Genomic DNA, 20,868 nt, shown 5'->3' with positions numbered 1-20,868 from the left:
TGCTGGCCAGTCAAGCACACCAACACCATGGTCATTTAACCAACTTTTGGTGCTTTTGGCAGTGTGGGCAGGTGCCAAATCCTGCTGGAAAATGAAATCAGCATCTTTAAAAAGCTGGTCAGCAGAAGGAAGCATGAAGTGCTCCAAAATTTCTTGGTAAACGGGTGCAGTGACTTTGGTTTTCAAAAGACACAATGGACCAACACCAGCAGATGACATTGCACCCCAAATCATCACAGGCTGTGGAAACTTAACACTGGACTTCAAGCAACTTGGGCTATGAGCTTCTCCACCCTTCCTCCAGACTCTAGGACCTTGGTTTCCAAATGAAATACAAAACTTGCTCTCATCTGAAAAGAGGACTTTGGACCACTGGGCAACAGTCCAGTTCTTCTTCTCCTTAGCCCAGGTAAGACGCCTCTGATGTTGTCTGTGGTTCAGGAGTGGCTTAACAAGAGGAATACGACAACTGTAGCCAAATTCCTTGACACGTCTGTGTGTGGTGGCTCTTGATGCCTTGACCCCAGCCTCAGTCCATTCCTTGTGAAGTTCACCCAAATTCTTGAATCGATTTTGCTTGACAATCCTCATAAGGCTGCGGTTCTCTCGGTTCGTTGTGCATCTTTTTCTTCCGCACTTTTTCCTTCCACTCAACTTTCTGTTAACATGCTTGGATACAGCACTCTGTGAACAGCCAGCTTCTCTGGCAATGAATGTTTGTGGCTTACCCTCCTTGTGAAGGGTGTCAATGATTGTCTTCTGGACAACTGTCAGATCAGCAATCTTCCCCATGATTGTGTAGCCTAGTGAACCAAACTGAGAGACCATTTTGAAGGCTCAGGAAACCTTTGCAGGTGTTTTGAGTTGATTAGCTGATTGGCATGTCACCATATTCTAATTTTTTGAGATAGTGAATTGGTGGGTTTTTGTTAAATGTGAGCCAAAATCATCACAATTAAAAGAACCAAAGACTTAAACTACTTCAGTCAGTGTGCATTGAATTTATTTAATACACGAGTTTCACAATTTGAGTTGAATTACTGAAATAAATGAACTTTTCCACGACATTCTAATTTATTGAGATGCACCTGTATATATATATTAAAATGAATATTTAGACAGGGCAAATCTACTATTTATCAAATCTACTTTTATTACATATCGTATTTTAATGGGGATATAATTTATTACAGCTGACAGTTACCTGAGCAAACAAGGTTTGAACATCAACCATAACAAGATCAAATTGAAGTTCACAGATCTTTAACAGTTCTGTGTACAAATTTGAAGGCTGCTTATTGGATAAATACAGGTAAACGTCATATGTGACTACACATTACTTTACGGAGAAGCTTACGACCTACTAGTTAAGTCTTGCCTTAAGAACAGGTGGTGCAACCAAATGAAGCACCAACTTAGTTACAAACTAACTAGTAGTTACTAAGCCCTTAGTGTGAACTTTATGTCCCAACTTACGTGAGACCTTACGCACAGCTGGTGCAACCTTACCCAGAACACTAACTTTTCCCATAACAAGTGAGAATTTAACCATATGTTTCTAGTATGTATTTCTCTGTGCATCTGTTACAGGAGCCAGCTGGTAGGTAGCTGTGCAGTATGTAAACCGTACTCCCCTGGCCTCAAGAGGTGCACTAGTGACTGACACTAGGGGCTTTAGCCTCCTCGCTAGTGCACCTGCCTCCCATCCCGGAGACCCCAATTTGAATCCCGCCCGGAGTGCGTTAAGCAGGACCAGATACACATCTGTATTTATCTTTTGTGCCAGTCTATAAAAATAAAAAATAAATAACGGGGTGACTCAATTCAGAAAAAGTTGCATGAAACTAGCCGCCTAGCGTCTAGCTGCTTCAAGTTTAGTGTAAACATTATTTATTGTTAAGTTTTCTAATATGGTTCGAGGTCAAATTTGCATGTGTGCAGCAAATTTATTTCGATAACTAAATGTAAAGTGAGGAAATGTTTACTCCCATTTGAATGACCAGACAGATATAGTTAGTTTGCCTTTGACACTAGTTGTTGAGTGTCTTGTCCCAATGTGACTCTACCCACCCTAGCAACCGGAGCAATTGGTTGCTTAGGAAGCCTGAATGGAGTCACTCAGCACACCCTAGATTTGAACTTGTGACTCCAGGTGTGGCAGTTAGTGTCTTTACATGCTGAGCTACCCAGGCCCCTCATTAGAGTATTTTTAAACTGATTGTCACTTCGTCAGTTTTGATGGCTATTGGCTAATGTGTGGTGACGTCATGCAGATTTGGCGTGCCAGCATGTGCGGGAGAACGGCATACACTCTCGAGCTGGAAGAGATCAGTTGCGTGCCTCTGTATGGAAACTGAAGAGGACAGTGTCACCGATCCTGGTGGAAGGATGGAGACACTGACAAATACAGACCTTCATACAACAAGAGTATTCAGTCCTTCAGCCCCGTTCTGCTGTCCAACAGACACTTCAACAAGGCACGAAAACGAGTCATTTTGTCAAAACATGCATGCTTTGCCACTGGAGAACAATTATTTAATTTAGTTATTTGTTTTTCCATAGGATGCCCCTGTAGATGAGTGTGTATTCCTGGCATGGTTTAAGGAAAATGACCCCAACAAGATGCGGTACAGCACCTCTAATTGCCACAGTGAATGCCTCCTAGAAAAAAAGTCATACAAGGTACAAATGTCCAGTGTCCAGATATGCATAGACCACATTCACATAAAAGCAGAATACGGCTGTCAGTCCTGTTTGGAGTTCAAAGTATGTTTGTTCATACACAGTTCGATTATGTAACAGATTCCAATATAATAAGAAGGCATACAAGGTTAAAATGGGAAGTTTTCAACCACCACATATCTTAGAGGATGAAAGCAGCAGGAGCCGAAATGTCATAGAGGCTAGAATAAAATGTTAATTATTAATGACTCAATGCAAAGCACTGACATTTACTGTCGGTATCTTTGACTTTGGTTAACTGTCCATACCGACATTATTCTGCTGTCACCTGTGCAGTATGTTGTACAGGATAATTTGAGACCCTGTTTACAACTGGTATTAAGATGAGTCACGATCACATGTGGTCAGGTGAAACAAATCACTGTTTATACCTGATCGCTTAAATGCATCTCCTGTGACCACTTTTGTTTGGATTGGAGGGGACAGTCTCTGATTTCATGACGACATACATCAATCACTATGTTACTGTGTTACTGCATGATATCAAAGCGCAACAAAGTCAGAAAAGACAAATAAAGCAAAAAAACAATGGCTCGCTGAAATTTAATCCGAGCACAAACACAAAATTTCGAGCAGAATTATCCATTATTTTTGTGGATTTCTTGTATTAACCTGAGCTTCAGATTTGTGTGCTTGCCATCAGTCCTGCATGTTGAAATCAGACACACTGAAGAAGATCCGTGAAGTTCTCATGCTTCCGTATGTATGTATATATTGCAGATTTTTCCGATCGGACAGTTTTTCCTTTTAAAGCCGCTCGTAGCCAGCAAAGTTTAAACTCTTGTTTTATCGCAGTGGTTAATTGACAGGTGAGGGGTGTTGCTTCACTGCTGTCTGAGACACATTCAGGATGGATAGCGTTTACATCTCAAATGTGATGTGGTCACGTGTGTTTTGTCTCCCTTTATATGTGGTTTTTCGTTTTTTGACCTCATTCGACCTGTATTTAGGGCTGACCGCTTGTGATCGGATCACCCGAAACACATCTTAAAGGTATAGTTCACTCAAAAATGAAAATTCTCATTTACTCACCCTCATGCCATCCCAGATGTGTATGACTTACTTTCTTGTGCAAACACAAACAAAGATTTTTAGAAGAATATCTCAGCTCTGTTGGTCCTCACAATACAAGTGAATGGTGACCAAACCTTTGAAGCTCCAAAAATCACATAAAAGCCACATAAAAGGAATCATAAGACTCCAGTAGTTAAATTCATATCTACAGAAGCTATATGAAAGATGTGGGTACCATAAATCTCCACTTTTCACAAGAGTAGATTTATAATGAAAAAGGACTTAAATATTGATCTGTTTTTCATCCACACTCATATTGCTTCTGAAGATATCGATTAAACCACTGGCATTTTATGGAATACTTTTATGTGGATTTTTGGAGGTTCAAAGGTCAGGTCACCATTCACTTGTATTGAATGGACCAACAGAGCTGAGATACAGTATTTTTTTTAAAATCTTCATTTATTTGTCAACAGAAGAAAGGAAGTCATACACATTTGGAATGGCATGGGGGTGAGTAAATGATGTGAGAATTTTAATTTTTTGGTGTACTATCCCTTCAATACCAGGTGTAGACGAGGTCTGAGAGTCACACCTGTTAGTAAATATGATTGTCAATCCCAAACACTAACCAGAATGTTTAAATGCGTCTGTCTTACAGAATCCTCTTCTGAAAGGCAGCACTGTGTTGTTCTAACTGATGGCTTCTATGAATGCGACGACTCAAGGAGAAACAGCCTTTCTTCTTTTACTTCCCACAAAGCCAAGAAGGAAAATTGCCCAGTCAACAAAGCACACAGGAGAGGAGTGAGCAAAGACTGGACCAAGGAGAGGTTGGCTAAGTGATGGTTTTTAATTGTCATAAGATGGAAATGCATTGTTCACCCTTGCCAGTCTAACTTATCAGTTTTTCTTTTGTTCATTCCTCAATATCTCCCTACAGAATGATCAAGAAGACAGTGACTGGACAGGGTGGTGTCTGCTGACAATGGCACGGCTGTTTGACTGCTGGAGTCCTCCAAGTGGTGGAGAGGCACTGTACACAGTCATTACTGTAGATGCCTCACCAAACATTCAAAGCATCCACGACAGGTTCAGTACATTAATATGACGAATCATCAAATTTTCATGTAGCAATGTCAGTTTCATACAGTTAGCCAAAGTTTGTTGTGCTTGCTTGTTTGAGTCACTGTGTTTTGTAACAGGACGCCTGCTGTACTGGATGGAGAGGATGAGGTAAGACAGTGGTTGGATTTTGGAAAAGTGAAATCACTAGAAGCCTTGAAGTTGCTTCATCCAAAGTCCTCCCTGACCTTTCACCCCATCTCATCATTGGTCAACAATTCACATAATAAATTCTCCAGAGTGTCTACAGCCTGTAGATCCCACAGTTAAAAAGGTGAAGAAACATTGGTTTGGAACAGTAGTGAATACAACCCGTAGAGGGTGCTGGACCTTAAAGGAATATTTTGGTTTCAATACAAGTTCGGCTCAATCGACAGCATTTGTGGCATAATGTTGATAACCACAAAAAATTATTTTGACTCAAGGTTCAGTAAGGCATTTACAATGTAAGTGAATGGGGCCAATATTTGGAGGGTAACTTGAATTGAACCCAGAATATTCCTACAAGTACTGGCATGTCTTATACCTGTTTGGTTTGGACTTATAGTTTTGCTCAGTAGCTCTTAGTGATAAGGATGGAAAGGGTGTGCTAGATTTCTAAATGTACAACCTTAATGACCGTTACTAGTTTTTATAGATGTAATGATGCCAAAATCTTTATCATAGTCACAACTCTTTATAAAAGCATTCATATGGATCATACCTTAATAGACAAAATGCTAGCCTCATACCTTCCCTGTCCAAACCCCTCATCCTTCAGCCAGTAGTAAAATTATAAGCTGGCTGAAGACCGCCTCACCCACTAAGAGGAAGGATCCTGATGAAGATGCTGCATTTAAAGCACCAGAAGAAAAGCTTGTATCTGAGAAGCAGACAAAACCATCTTGGCCTCTCCAGCAATGGCTGCCAGGAACAGGTTCCAGTAAGAAACCAAGAACTTTATAATAGAGAAAGAAACATTACAGTGCACTGCCAGTGTCCATTCACACAGACTGGAATGAGCTTTCTCTTCAACCAAAGAGAAGTGTAATGATCAGAGCTGGTGACCAGTAACTAGTATAAGACGATACACCCAATGGATGAAGAGTCATCTTAAAAACGGCATAAGAATGGAGTCAAATCTAGACTAAACTTTGACATGCCTTGCAATGTTGGCTAAAACAGTTCTGCACTTGTTTTCAAAGTATTAAGTGTGTTGTTACTAGTGTGCATTTGGTCTTTTTCCTTCCTTTCATGATTTATGATGCAAATAAATGTTTACAATTCATGGATACGTTTGATACATGGTTCATTTAAAATTGTTCCAGTTGATAACACATAAGTATTGAATAAATGTTAGTCTGAAGATCCAAAGCAAACATGCAGTGTACAACAGCTGTATTCAACAACTTAATTTTAATTCCATTATTACTTTGAAATACATTTATCTTGAACAATGAATATGCTGTGCATTTTGTTTCATTAAATGTCAAAATTCAGTTTTCCTCCATTATTGTCTAGTTGTGTTTATTTATATATGCAATGCAGATAATAATTATAACAATAATAATAATAAAGAACAAACAGACAGAAAAAGATCTGAGTGATACCAAGCACTTAACTTCTCTACCATTACTGGTAGAGTTAGGGCAAAAAAAAAACAACAAAAAAAAAAACAAAGAGACAGACAAGAGATGGCCTACCCCAGTGGTTCCCAACCCTGTTCCTGGAGGCCCCCCAACACTGCATATATATATTTATACATTTAGTATATCTCCCTTTTCTGACACACCCAATTCAGGTCTTGGGAGTCTCCACTAATGAGCTGATGAGTTGAATCAGGTGTGTTTGATTAGGGAGATATCCAAAATGTGTAGTGTTGGGGGCCTCCAGGAACAGGGTTGGGAACCACTGGCCTATGTCACTACTTGTTCATGGCAGACTCACGGTGATACGGTCATGCTGACATGACGATTAGAGAAAAAGACAATATAGACATATTTAATGTCATGATAGTACGAATTGTAATGAGAGATATTCAAAAGAATATCTACATTCCCCATCCCCTATCATACAACTGACAATACCCCCCCTCTCTTATTGATTAACAGGAGGACAACAACCAGGTGTACAATGGATTAACTGGCTGCAGTTCTCAGATGTAATAGTGGGGGGCAGTATTAGACTCCAGTGCTTTGGGACAAAGCTAGAATGATGGTTAATTGTTGCAACAGGAGGGGCATTTTGTGTTAATGACATAGAGATGCAAATAGAGCATGTCGCATGCTTTTTGCCAGGTCGCCAGTTTATTTCAAGCAGAATGATGAAGCAGTTGAAAATGGCGGGTGAAAAGTTTCAGTAGGACTTGTACATGGGTGAACTGCTTTTGCAGAACCAGTAGATGATGTCGGGATTGTGTACGAAAAATGTTTCTTATTTACTTTGGGCATCAGGTTTAGCCTCTTCAACATTTGTGGGTGTGTGTTGTGTCTATGACTGTGAATGCAAACTGTGTAGGATCATGAAGAGGAAGTCTGCTCGTTGACAAAGGCCAGTGATTATAGAGTAAAGGGTGAAGAAAGAAAATGAGAGAGACAGAAACGCAAAAGAGAGAAAGGGAGTGAGGCAGAGACAAAGCCAGAGAGGCTGAAGGTGAACGTAGCACCCCCCTGGAGGTCCTCAGCAGCTACAAGTCTCTGCTGATGGCTTGGCTCTATCATTCCGGTCTAGTTTAATTGGCTCAGGAAACTCATTGTATAACTCCACTTCGGTTTCCTTCAAAAAAAAAAAAAAAAAAAAAAGAACGAGCACAGTTAGCATCCTCTACATCATGACTCAAAGTATAAAACGTACTTAAAAATATATTTTCGGGATATTTATATTAGTATACAGTGCATGTACCTGTTTGAGTGCATTACGTGCAATGGTCTGGAAAGCCTGCTCAACGTTGATGGCCTCTTTTGCACTGGTCTCAAAGTATGGGATGTTATTCTTACTCTGACACCAAGCCTGTGCTCGCTTGGTTGCTACCTGAGGGTGAGATTGTGTGGAAAAAAAATCTGTAATGAAAATGTGTTGAAGGTACAGAGCTACAAAAGCAGTGAAAAGGGTTGTGGCCACTGTTAGTACATGAATGTGTTTTAAATGAACTAGTTTGTATTGTTAAGGTGGCGCCGTTATGGAATTATTTTTCCATGTAAACTCACGGTAGATGGACGTGTTTGACCGTTGCAAAAGATAGGGTATCGGTGATCCTACATTAACTCCCTTAGTCTATGAATGGCCTCTTAGAATGTAAAATGATCTTTAAATATTCTATTCTCACTTCTATATGTTCAAAACACTCTTGTCTGGTAAAATTCAGTTACTACACCTGGTTATATACGTGACTTCAAAGGATAAAATACCATTTCTCTCGACTGACACTCTGTAACGACCTGATTGACTATAAATCTTCACAGATATACACTCACCGACCACTTTATTAAGTACACCTGTACACCTACCTATTTGTGCGTTTATCTATTCAGCCAATAGTGTGGCAGCAGTGTAATGCATAAAATTGTGCAGATACAGGTCAGGACCTTCAGTTAATGTTCACATCAACCATGAGTGTGGGGAAAAATTGTGATCTCAGTGATTTCGACTGTGGCATGATTTTTGGTTCTTGGCTGACAGAAGTGGAATCCGACATGGTCTTCTACTGTTATAGCCCATTTGCATCAAGGTTTGACATGTTGTGCATTCTGAGATGCTATTCTGCTCACTACAATTGTACAGAGGGGTAATCTGTGTTACCTTAGCCTTTCTGTCAGCTCAAACAGTCTGGCCATTCTCCGTTGACCTCTCTCATCAACAAGGCATTTCCATCCGCAGAACTGCTGCTAACTGGATGTTTTTGGTTTTTGGCACCATTCTGAGTAGACTCTAGACATTGTTGTGCGTGCAAATCTCAGGAGATCAGCAGTTACAGAAATACTCAAACCAGCCCCTCTGGCACCAAAAATCATGCCACGGACGAAATCACTGAGATCAAATTTTTTTCCCATTCTGATGGTTGATGTGAACATTAACTGAAGGTCCTGACCCGTATCTGCATGATTGTATGCAATGCACTGCTGCCACACGATTATAATCGCATTAATAAGTAGGTGTACCTAATAAATTGGTTAGAGAGTGTAAATACACTTTACAAACTCATTTGCCTACAGGAATGGCACTTCACACACCTGCCTATTCTCTAGGTCAATTTTGTTGCCCAGCACCACAAAGGGGAAGTTCTCTGGGTCACGTGGGCTGGCCTGGATCAAGAACTCGTCCCTCCAGCTGTCCAGTGTTTTGAAAGTGTTGGGGGCAGTGACATCGAACACAAGCACACAACAGTCTGCACCGCGGTAAAATGCCACGCCCAAAGACTGGAACCTCTCTTGACCTGCTGTGTCCCATATCTGTATATAACAACAAAACAATGTGTTGGCAAGTTAATTCTGTTTTTACGTTAACAGCAATTCAGCATTCATATATGATTTTGTCAGGCTGAATTGAAATATTTACTATGTAGTTGGAACTATAAGAAAACTTGTTTAAAATGTGAGAAAAGATTTATACATTATTATTAAGTATTTTTTTAAGGAGGCATATCAGACATTTTAAACAGCAATTGTTTTTCCCCTGAGGTCCACTAGGTTTATAATGTAAGACCATTCATGACCACTGCCCACACTCTCTATGACCCTTAGAAATAGATGTTCCATTTTTGGCTGCTGCAGCACCCTTTAGAAATGCCCCCTTCGCATGTGAAATGAGCAGCAGCGCTTTTCCGCAAGCTGCGGGCTAACTATCGAGTCCACTACAGGGTCTTTGGAAAGCCTGCATTACATTGTGGCATTTTAATAAAACAATCCGAGCTAATGTGCTGCACAAACAGTTACAATTAAGGGGCGGTCACACTACACTTTGTGCTCCATTCACTCCCATTCAAACGCATCCGAAAGCGGGAGACCGGAAACACAAGCTCATGCGAAGAAATTTCGAACAATGCTGCATACAGAAGTTTAAGCTTGGTGAACTCTGAACTGCGAATCTGGAAGACGAGAGGACGCGTAACCAATAGAAGATCAAAATGTCTTACACTGACCTCTTGACTCAATTCAATGGATACAAATTTCAAAGCCATCAATATGACATCATATCCTGGTCCGTTGTATTTTCCAAAAAAAATAAAAAAAAATAAATAATAATAATAATAATTTGCGTGCTCAAAGCCTAGTGTGACCCCCTTTTCTACTGAAATTATCAGGGTCCTTGTTTAAAAAAAATATACTTAAGCCACTAGTTTTTTAAAAACAAAATTTTTTTGGGGATCCTTCAGATGGATATGCAGAGTCGCAGGTGCTACACAGCCTGAAAACCCAATATTTTCAGAACAAGCTGTTTTTCCCAGCTTAGTTTCAAGTCTTTTTTGGACTGGGGATGAAGTTTTGAAAGTTATTTATGTTTTCTTCACACAATGTACTCTTCTGTTTTAAAGGATCAAGCACAATTTGATTCCTCATAATATGACCCCTTAAAGTCTAAACTCAGCTGAATGAAATGTCAGGTAAGGTGCATATTTTCCAAAAACACACTGGCATGCAGGAAATAAAAAAATGTTTTAGATGCTTTCATTTTCAAAGTGTTATGTGCTTTTCAGTAAATATTTGCCTGTAAAATACCCTCTGTACCTGCATTGTGACGAGTCGATCGTCAACCATCACTTCTTTTGTCAGAAAATCTGCTCCTATAGTGGCTTTATACTGATTACTGAACTTTTTATTCACATACTGATTCATCAGAGATGTCTTTCCAACCCTGTTGAGACAAACAAAGAATAATGATACCAACCAAATTGGTAATCACTGATGCAAATCCACACTTCAGGTAGAAGCCGAGGAGATGGCTGTAATGTGGATATAGTGAAATAAAAAGTCAAACTGACACTATTTTCTTGAGCATTTCTCTCCCACCCACAAACTCTCCCATTTTCACCCTGCTGAGTTCCAATCCGGAAAGCTCATAACACAATGCGAGTAAATATATGACTACAAACTGAATATTTTGTCGATTTGTATTTGGGTGGTTGACATGACATGGCTTTTATATGTCTAGTGTTTCATACATATAATAATAGTAAACTTTCTTAAGATACAGTATATGCTTATATTGTTAGTCAAACTGTGCATTAGTAAAGTGTAATAGGGTGCAAGTGGAATTTCTAGCACTGTTCACATTTTTCTTTACCCATAATTTACATCTAAATGATTGTGTTGTATGACTCCCCGGGCTAAACTCCAATTAATGCGGTTTCATTTTTCATACCAATCAGTTTGTTCAAACTGTTTATTTCAATTAATAGTGTAAAATCAATAACACTGATAACATTAGATTTACTTAAAAAGCGGCTTTATTAACTATGTTTTCATTTATGTTCCATCAATAAGAGTGTTTATTTTGATTGGTGTAGACTTGCTGCGTTCATGGCAGGTCGAAATGATCCTAATTCGAGTTCCCAACAAATTAAAACTTTTTATTTAAAAATATGACAAAAAGACATAAAATATGCATACATCAACAGCAAAATCAGAGATTATTTTGGGATTATGAATGTTGGTATAGAAATTAATAATTTCTGAGTCAGACGATGTAAAAAGCTTTGAGTACATTCTCGGAGTTTAAATTATGGTATTTCCAACATGACATGAATGCAATGTACGTAGATTAATGTAGTTTCTGCCACTTTAATTTACCATCAGTTTGTGGCTCTTTGGACATTTTGGTCAATATATGTTATCACTTAGGTTTAACATATTTCCAAATAACACATTTTAAGGCTTAAATGACAACCATTGAGGTAAAATAGAGGAGGGGGACGGGGTACTGATCTATTAAACAGAATGCTCTTTATCTAGCCCTATATCTAATTTTGAAATGTGGAAACTCACCCAGAGTCTCCAAGGATGATCACCTTTAGTAGAACTTTCTTCCTTGATGTCATAGTGTCACAGCTGTGGGAGGAGAAAGCATAGCATGAAGCAAGGGTTTTAACAGCACCGCTCATTTGAATAAAAAAAGAAGTGAAAGCAGACCCTCTGTACTCACATAGGCCTAATTTAAGGGCAGGGACCCAGGGCACAAACTTCATCAAATTACTACATGCTAAACCCACAATTGCACATTTCATTTCACTTGCACACTCTAAAGGGTGTTATAAAAGCCCTTTTTGTTTGGATGAAAAAACCCATGATTCTGCTTGCACCTCAAATTGGTCATATGCACTCTTACTACCAAAGTCACGAGGAACACACTCTCACAGACGACATGCGCACGCCTACTGTTAAACATACAGACTTCCATTTTTAAGAAGATGGCTGGAACATATCATTCATGAAGGACTTTTTAGCCTTTTAAATCAATGAAGGCCCATCTGCTGAGATGCAGGGGTATACCCATGTCCGGAAATTGAAAGAGAGAGAACATAGGGGATGGATCATTACTTAATACTCTGGAAGTAAATTAAGCTGACAGCGCTGACCCTTTTTACATTCTTAATCAAATGGGACATTTGAGCACTGAGCACTTAAACACGGTCAGGAGTCAGGACATCTTCATTTCGGCCAGAATACAAGACGTCCCGACTAATATAGGACAGTTGGCAACTCTATTCTTAATACACATGTGTTTTTGTTTACGTTTCATTGGTGCACATTAGTGATGAGGAGGAGGGCGGGGCCGGGCGTGCGTAGCCCAATCGGGCTAATCAGCCAAGGAGAAGAATAAGTGCAGTGGGATGCGGCAGTTCGAGAGAGAGAGAGCCACACACAGCTGTCGTGTGTGTGTTTATGTTTGTGTCTTTTTGTTTCTTTAAATATTTCTTTGACTGTTCAGCTGGTTCCCGCCTCCTCCTTTCCCATTTTAACCCTGTTACAACATTATTTCAAAGAAAAATATTATTTGTCTGCATACTCTTTCATCACAATGGAATAACTGCTCCACCTCTGAAAAGACTCTCCTTCCCGGATAACATCACCAAGTCCTCAGATTTCTTAACCTCTCCTGTAGAGTTGGGGTACTCGAATTTTAATGGACTTGTCACGGACTTGGATGCATTTTTACTCTGACTCGAGCCTTTGGGACTCTGGTTTTTTTTCCGAGTCCAGCCGAGTCCATGGCCTTTGTGATGCAATAAAAAAAATAAAATAACGAAACAGAAATAAATGAACATCTCTTTCTGCATGCAGCTGTAGTACCCCCTTAAGTTGTAGATGTAGCCAGAGTTTGTTTCACCTTGTTAAGCAAACACACACATACACACATATGCACGCGCACAGTTACACTCATCAGTCAACCAATACGCTTAAATGTTACTACGGAGACTACTGTTTAACATCGATTACGGAGGTGGCTGGCACGACGAAAACATAAAGACAGGTATGTAGCCAATGTACTAGAAACAAGGCAGTTTCGCACGGCACGGGACCTGACAATTGGTAAAATTGCACATGCCATTTGTGCAACCAAGGTGCTTGCATTGCGGTTTCATCGTGGTTAAGAACTTAAAGTATTTTTAGAAATAATGTATCCACACATGTAGGCTTCTGAAATGGTCCATAATAGCTTGATGAATTAACTGTGCAACTTTTTAAGAATTCAAAAAAAAATCTTTATTGCTGAAGCAGACAGCAACTCTAAACAGATAAACAGCACCTTATTATTATTGATTTATTATTTTCACAGCATTCAAAGCATGCATTATTCAATGGCAGAGTTTGTGTATGAAGCTACTTCACATAACGGTTTGAATTTAGTTGGTTATTAAATTTTTATTTTAACGTTTTTTTTTTTTAGCTTATATCTCTGAAACTTTTGAAGGACAATTCTGTTAAATTTAACTCAATATTATTATTTTTCATGTTTTTTTTTGTTTTGTTTTTTTTTGTGGTTAAAGAAGACCTCAGTGAAATTCTTTGGTTGATATTTAAAGATTTCATAATGATTGTAGACTACCGTGGCTGCTGCTCAAGCAAATATAAAATATTTTTCATCTTCGGTGTCAGCTGCTGCTAGACACACACAGACGCATCAGGAGTTTAGGTGCACTAGCAGCACGCAGAACTGTTTTCTGCTAATTAACTATGTCTGTGTTAAATGGCCCTAATATTAGCAGTGGGCTTTTCCTGTGTTTTTGGATGTAACATTTGCAGTCAAATCATGAGATGTAACTTCTCAGCAAGTACTAATTACTACTGTGTTGACTCATTTGTATGTGTTTTCCCAAACCAGTTGGCAGATAGAGACTCCCAGTATAGACTATTATTTCTTTAGATAGGGATAATTTTAGATAAATTGAAAGGACATATTGAAAATGTAGAAGAAATAAAAACTAATTTAAAATTCAAAACATTAATAACCCAGGTTGTAATGACTAATACAAGTTTCACTTACTTTAGTCTATGTTTGTTTTTGTCAAGATTTTGTAACATTTATATATTGACAAATTGTTTTTCTTAGTTGTGAAGGTTAAAATAAGCTTAAAATATTGATATTGAGTTTACGTTTACAATTTTCAGATTAATTCGGACTCGGCCTGTTATGGACTCGGTCTTGAGTCTGACTCAGCCCCTTTTGGACTCGGTCACGGCTCATACTCGATTGTTTAAAGACTCGGACTTGACTCAGAATGGACAAAGGTGGACTCGAACCCAACACTACTCTCCTGTCATGCCACCAGTCGAGACCACTTTTCAAGCTCCAATCAATTCCCAATTGATAAAATCAAGTCTTACCCTGTTTACTTAGTAATACATCACATCATGGAAGTAAAATGGGTTGCAAACTATCAAAACTGAAAATTACTGGGAGGTCCCAATTCACACTTTATGGAGCTATTTGTTGGGCGATGACACAACACTGAAAGCATGGTGTGGTACCTAACTAATACTGGTAATGCCAGAAATATGAAATGGAGAATGGCAAGGTCTTCATGAAGACAATCATGGCTAAAAAAAAAGACAAAAAAAAACAAAAAAAACAAAAAAAAACAAGGGCCTAGCATTGTCATGTACCTTGCAAAACATTATGACATCACAACTTAAACATGGCATAGTTTCATAGGGCTGAATGTTTTTTATTTGTTTTATTATTATCTAAAAAATGGCTTTGTTCATAAGTCGATAAGACTCTTTACATGATGAGGGTGAGCAAATCAAACACACATTCTATGCAAGCATTGTGTCTTCATCTGAAATTCTGAGAACTTTGAAGCCTGATTTTGGGCACCTAGGCTTTGGTAACGCAACAGCTGAAAGACAAGCACAGCTATATACAAAATTATAAGACTGAAGTTACAAATTTACTCCTGGAGAATTGTCAGACAATGCGGAAAGAAAGTTCACTTGACTGTGTGTACAATCTATCAGTCTGAAGACTTAACATGAGAGTGCAAAACAATATATTTAGGCTGGCGACAGAACCCAAATGTAAACATTCATTTTGGGGGGAAAAATGTCTAAAGAAACTGCTCATAGCTAAACAATAAGACATTATGTACAGATAACACGAACCCTCACTACCTCAGAGTGCAAAGATCATTGCTGCTTTCTACTCACTGGGGGTCGCATGTTGGTTATTTGTCCTATAGTACGATCATAGGTGCAAGCAGTTAAAGTGGTTTTAAATAGAGACCATCTGAAAATAGGTCTATACACTACAGATCCATTAGTATACCTTTTAGCTGCTAATTTCCATATATTATGTAACAGCAACTAATAGGCTAAAATCAGGCAGATAAAATCAATTGTAGGGTGGATTATGCAATTAGCCTTTCATTTAGCAGTGAAGCCTCTGTCTGTTGGCTTGGGGATTAGGTTTACTTTAGAATATGCTTCTTCTGCCTTGATTTAGCCTTGAGAATGTCAGAAGAACATTGGGATCCAAATGTAAGTTTTGGGGGAGGACAAAATAAATGCTTTGCAGCTTTTAAAGCTAGCTTACATATCTTGATAAATCAGAGTTTTTTTTTTTGTATTTTATTTTTTTTATGTTACGTTATTCAGGCTTTAATTTAAATCTAGCTTCCCCCACAAAAAAAATTAAAATAACTGTAGTGGTATCATCGTACATGGATATATTTCATATACCAAAGTACTACAGCTGTTTAAAAATATTGTTTTTCCGATTAATCACGATCTTCATTCGAGCAAACCCGACAGTGATTCTTAAATTCCTGAGATCGATCTTTTACGTTTACTTTAAAGTTTACTTCAGTTCAGTTGTGTTGATTACTGTATCTGTTAAATAAATAGCAAATTAACTGCATAGTTTGGGCCCTGTTGTTAAGTTTAAAATTTATATTTTCATAATGTACAAAGTTAGAAGGTTCCCTGCAATTTACAACATTAGCTGAGAGAATGCAAGAAAAATGGATATTATAACTGAAATATACCTAAATAAATCAGAATCTAATCAAATCGTATCGAAATTGGAATCGAATCGAGAGCTTGTGAATCGGAATCTAATCAAATCAGGAAATCTGTATTGACACCCAGCTGTACAAGGTACTTCAAAGAACACCATGATATATCTCCAAAAAAACATGGTAGTACCATAGTACTTTTTTGTTAGCGCTTAATGTAAGGTCACTTTTCCCCCTTAAACTGCGGCACAAAATTTCCTAAGCTAAATAATAAAACCTCTAGCAACATCCTCAACAGTCTCAAACCTCCCAAATTGCTTCTTCCACACCAAAACTTGCATGAATATCAAAAGCCAACAGCCATACCCAAGCCAAATGCTAATTAGCTGAGTTTCCATCTAAATGTCGAAACGCATTTTTTAAGCGCATTTCTAAAAACTCGACTGAAGAAAATACGAATCGTTGCACATTTCTATCCACTATGTCATGTGCATTATCTTGAGGGAGCTGCCTTGTCATAATGGAGCAGCTGAATGGTCTCCTTGCATCGGGGAGAGTTTTATTTGCAGGATTGGGGCAACTGTACCACGTTTTATTGAAATGCTGCCAGGAGACAACACAGAATAAGTATAATATTGGGGCTGAAATAGCTGTGAAGCCCATATGCTGCTAGCCTCCGATTTCCTGGGAGCGCCCGCTCTCAACTGTTCTGACGGATAGCGAGGACCCACTTTAAGGACCAGCTGTGGGTTAAACACTTCCGAAAGTCAAGGGCTATGTTCGAAGAATTATGTTCCTAGGTCGCACCTTTTGTTGGGCCAGTCACTTCAAGCTATCACACACTCATTACATATGATGTGCACAAATGGTCAAAAAACAAGGCTCTTCACATATCAAGCATTTCCATTCAGGATTTCTTATGCACAATTTCAAAATAGGCATAGTTGGATAGAAGATCTTCAGGCTCCTACTAAGCACATCATATGAAACGACCCTCAAGGACTAAATGATAAACTGCTTGATTTTCATTTAAAATAGTTTACTCTAAAATCAGGGTCACAAAAACTACCAAAGCTTGAAGAGTGGTTAAGAATTGATCTAGCATTTTATTTCCAGAAAAGAACGTTCCTTTCTGCTAGTAACATGCTTGAGGATCCACAGCTGCAGAGAGCTTCACAAGTGAGCTGAAGAGCCCCTCCACACAATACTCAGATAGGATGAACATCATAACTGAAAGTCACCAACCTGGAACACTTGCTTTTACTTTCTCTCGACAAACGCAGTTCCTCACATTGTTTCAACAAATATTATGCAACCATCAAGAATGGCGGCAATCACTAATAAACTGAAGTAAGCCTGTGGCAAGATAGGAAAACAAAGCAAAAAGACAAGAGTAAAGAAAAACTGTTGATGTCTTTCCTTCGTTCACCCCACATTACATCACTAATACAAGAACATAACAAATGTATAATAAATTATGTTTTATAATCAAGACTACAAAAAGCTAGGGTCAGATCCCAACTTGTTTAACTGCTGTTTTGTGAAGACAATCCAGATACTGGAAGACAGCTGTGAGTTATGAGACAAAATTGGAGCATATTCAGTTAAAATAACACAAAAGTCTTCAAACATTTACTGTATCCTGGTTCGCAACATAAAACATCCTCTCTGATTTCAACCTTAAAAGCAGGCAGGCACACATAAATTCAGTATGATGGCTACAATCTTTAAGCGACTTTATGATTTTCATGGCAGTATGGCTGTCTTGCCTACTACTACTACTAGTGAGCTGCCTACCAAGACAGAATTTTTTTTGTATGTGACTGAAAGAAGCTCCAAATTGCTGCACATACCTATGATGCCAGCAAATTTGAAATGGAATTGTATAGCAGCTTACAACTTAACTCAACACTATGCTACACTGCTGTCACATGAACTCATGTTGTTTATTTAATTCAGTGACAGGCATCCAGTTATTTCTTTGGAACTAAAAATGGTTATTGTGCATTTGAATTTAATTTTGTGTAAAAGTGTCTGAACCTTTGTCAGTCCTATCAAATAACGAAAAAAAAAAAAAAGAGACGTTGGAAAATTCATATTGCTCCTGGTTCAAGTCGATCAAACAGTGTTATGGGATAAAGTATCTTGCGTAGTGTGATCTGGTTATATATTGCACATTTTGGCAAGTGTACCAAGCCATCTGAGTATTCTGCATTGCATGCTGCGTGATTTGTGTGTTGGTTTCAAACATGGGGTTCAAAACCCTCTTAATTAAAATCATTTTTGAGAACGTTACCATCCAAAGTACATTTTCACAATCACATTGTTTGCTACAGCTCTTGAATAAACAAGCGAACATAAACAAACCATACTGGCATACATTATGGCAAGGGTCAACTATGTTATGAAGGCATTTTTACTGAAAGGTTTAAATGTTTTCTAAGGACAAAGTCAGGTTTGCATGTTGCCACATTTATATTGGGGCAAGTTGTCATGTGTTTTAAATGTCATAAACTTATATTTAATATTGTAGCTTATCAGTTACAATATTTGCTGGCCAAAACAATGTTTTACTATTTGTTCATTACCTTTTCCATTTTTGTTGTTTCATAAATCGTTTTGTGCCTCATAACTGTTTTACTTTACAAATTTAGCTGAAAATCATGTCACTATTTTAATGCCACATTCCATCTTATTTCCAGGGCAATAAAGGTGAAACATTTTCAATAGCTCTTTTTGTAGCCAAGTTTAAGATATGATGCTTTACAGAAATTGACTTTCTATGAGATATATCATATATGAGACACTATATGCTGCTGAAATAGTAATAGTATGGTAGTATGAGACACAGTCGCTGTCTCTGTAGGCATCTCACTAGGTTTTCAGCCCACGACTGCTACTGCCAACAGTTTTTGGACTCCATATTTAATCTAGAACCCATGACACTCGGTAAAGTCGGATCACATGGTACACAACATTTTCCCTTAGTGAATGTGAACTATAGTCAGCAACGCATTTCATAACATAAAAGTCTACGTTACTTCTGAATCTGAAATAAGAGTGCTCGGCTTATTTTGTTATTATGGAGCCTTTATACTCATAGTCATTCGCTTCTTTCGCAATACTTCACTCCTGTTTCAAGTGTGCTGTAAACATTCGGGCAGAAACTGAGTGTTTGATGCGGCTGCTTGTTGTGCAATCAGCTGATTTGATATGAAAGCCAATCAGCGCCCTGAAATCCATATCTGGTCGATTGTTATTAAGTTAGTGGCATTTTTTAATGTCCTATTGCATAGTCTGTTAGCTCAAGACATTGATCTGATGAAACTCGAAACATATGATCATTCAGGGCCTGAATGCAGACGGATCACAATTTTAGAGCGTTTAAATGAATGCTTTTCACCAGATTTTCACCATATAAATAGGAAAACATAACTGAGAGCATCATAGCCTCTCACATCTTTTTTCAGCATAATAAATGAGCTGTCGACCAGCTCGTTTGCTAACGTCAGTTATATTATAGAGCATCACCAAAGTCAAATACATCATCTAGTTTTACAAATCAACGACCAGTGTCTGGATTTAAAATGTACAATCATAAAGCTTGACTTTATAACTCACCTGGTTAATATAGCAGAAGTTCTGGCGAATATCAATCTGGATTTGTGCTAGTAATGTCGCTTGAGAGCTACAACGCTACCGTGCCCTTCTACAAGCCTGGTGATTATGACAAAAACTAAAAACTAACTTCAGCCCCTTTCGCCTACGGAAGACTATATCGCTTATTCTAATGTATGGATGAAGTAATACAGAATATTAGATAACGATACGGTTGTTGTTACCGCTATTGCCCCTCTGACGGCTTTTTTCTCTTTCTGTTTCGGGATCTGCTTTGACTTCCTCCAAAACAACCCTGATGACAGCCAGCGATGTCATCACGCAGATGATGTCATCACGCATTTTTTCAAACTTTTTGCTGCCAAGGACCCCCAAATGTATAAACAGTTGCACGATGTTATCATATATATTGTCATTGTACCAAAGCCAAATAAATTAGTAAATATAAAATTATTATATAAGAAAATATTTACTTTTCAATGAGTTTGTAGCAGTTCGTGTGCCTTTTTTTTTTTCTCGGAAACATTTTAAATTCAATTCAGGCGTAAGCCTATTTGCATCAGTTTTCATGAAAAAGCAGCTGTTTGCTATACAAACCCCAGTGAGCAATCCAAAGGCGACGGTGCTGGGGCAAAACTTTATATATTTATTTTTGTTTTTCATGTGCCCAGGGGCCTCTAAACCCAAAGGGCCCAGAGCTCTAAATCAATTATTTATTTATTTTGAGATATCTATTATACATGTCACGTAAATGTCAGCCTTATGTGAAATACCATTTGTTCGGCCGAATGTAGGCTGTACGACAGCAGCGCGTGCACATGCACTCGAGTGCGCGCTCAGGGAATCTGAGTCTCACAGGTGCAGCGCGTTTATTTGAAGGACTACAGAAAACAGCGTCAGATTTACAAAACGCCTCCAAAGATAAAGTGCAGTTTACCCTG

General features: G+C 38.4%; 1 protein-coding gene and 1 pseudogene across 3 annotated transcripts; one reads left to right on the top strand and one right to left on the bottom strand.

Moving 5' to 3' along the window:
* The first annotated feature begins 2,288 nt into the window (after positions 1-2,288).
* LOC127428072 (abasic site processing protein HMCES-like) lies at positions 2,289-6,745 on the top strand (annotated as a pseudogene).
* Positions 6,258-20,229, bottom strand: LOC127428073 (ras-related protein rab7-like). 3 transcript variants are annotated; one of them, XR_007895019.1, is made up of 7 exons: positions 19,931-20,229; positions 11,841-11,903; positions 10,584-10,710; positions 9,090-9,308; positions 7,762-7,890; positions 6,789-7,635; positions 6,258-6,580 (listed from the first exon to the last, which is right to left on the bottom strand). XR_007895019.1 is itself a non-coding variant. In XM_051676137.1 (7 exons), the coding sequence occupies exons 3-7, from the start codon at positions 11,891-11,893 to the stop codon at positions 7,540-7,542; spliced, it is 624 nt and encodes a 207-aa protein (XP_051532097.1). In that variant the 5' UTR covers positions 11,894-11,903; positions 17,555-17,665; positions 19,931-20,229; the 3' UTR covers positions 6,258-7,539. The 3 variants fall into 3 exon arrangements, 2 of the variants coding, with proteins under 2 accessions (XP_051532097.1, XP_051532095.1); XM_051676137.1 differs by adding an exon at positions 17,555-17,665 and having other exon boundaries at positions 6,258-7,635; XM_051676135.1 differs by having other exon boundaries at positions 6,258-7,635.
* Positions 20,230-20,868: the final 639 nt, after the last annotated feature.

Source organism: Myxocyprinus asiaticus, chromosome 37 (genome assembly GCF_019703515.2).
Source record: "Myxocyprinus asiaticus isolate MX2 ecotype Aquarium Trade chromosome 37, UBuf_Myxa_2, whole genome shotgun sequence".
In the NCBI taxonomy this organism is placed as follows: Eukaryota; Metazoa; Chordata; class Actinopteri; order Cypriniformes; family Catostomidae; genus Myxocyprinus; species Myxocyprinus asiaticus.
Note: the sequence above shows the minus strand (reverse complement) of the source record. Positions and strands in the feature narration are given on the sequence as shown.

What these genes read in the sequence shown, in the direction of transcription:
- LOC127428073 (XM_051676137.1), bottom strand. Translation starts at nt 11,893, where the DNA reads ATGACATCAAGGAAGAAAGTTCTACTAAAGGTGATCATCCTTGGAGAC. An exon ending in TTGACCTAGAGAATAGGCAG is followed by an intron (nt 7,891 to 9,089) that starts GTGTGTGAAGTG and finishes TCTCACCCTCAG; the next exon opens with GTAGCAACCAAGCGAGCACA. An exon ending in CACGTAATGCACTCAAACAG is followed by an intron (nt 7,636 to 7,761) that starts GTACATGCACTG and finishes TTTTTTTTGAAG; the next exon opens with GAAACCGAAGTGGAGTTATA.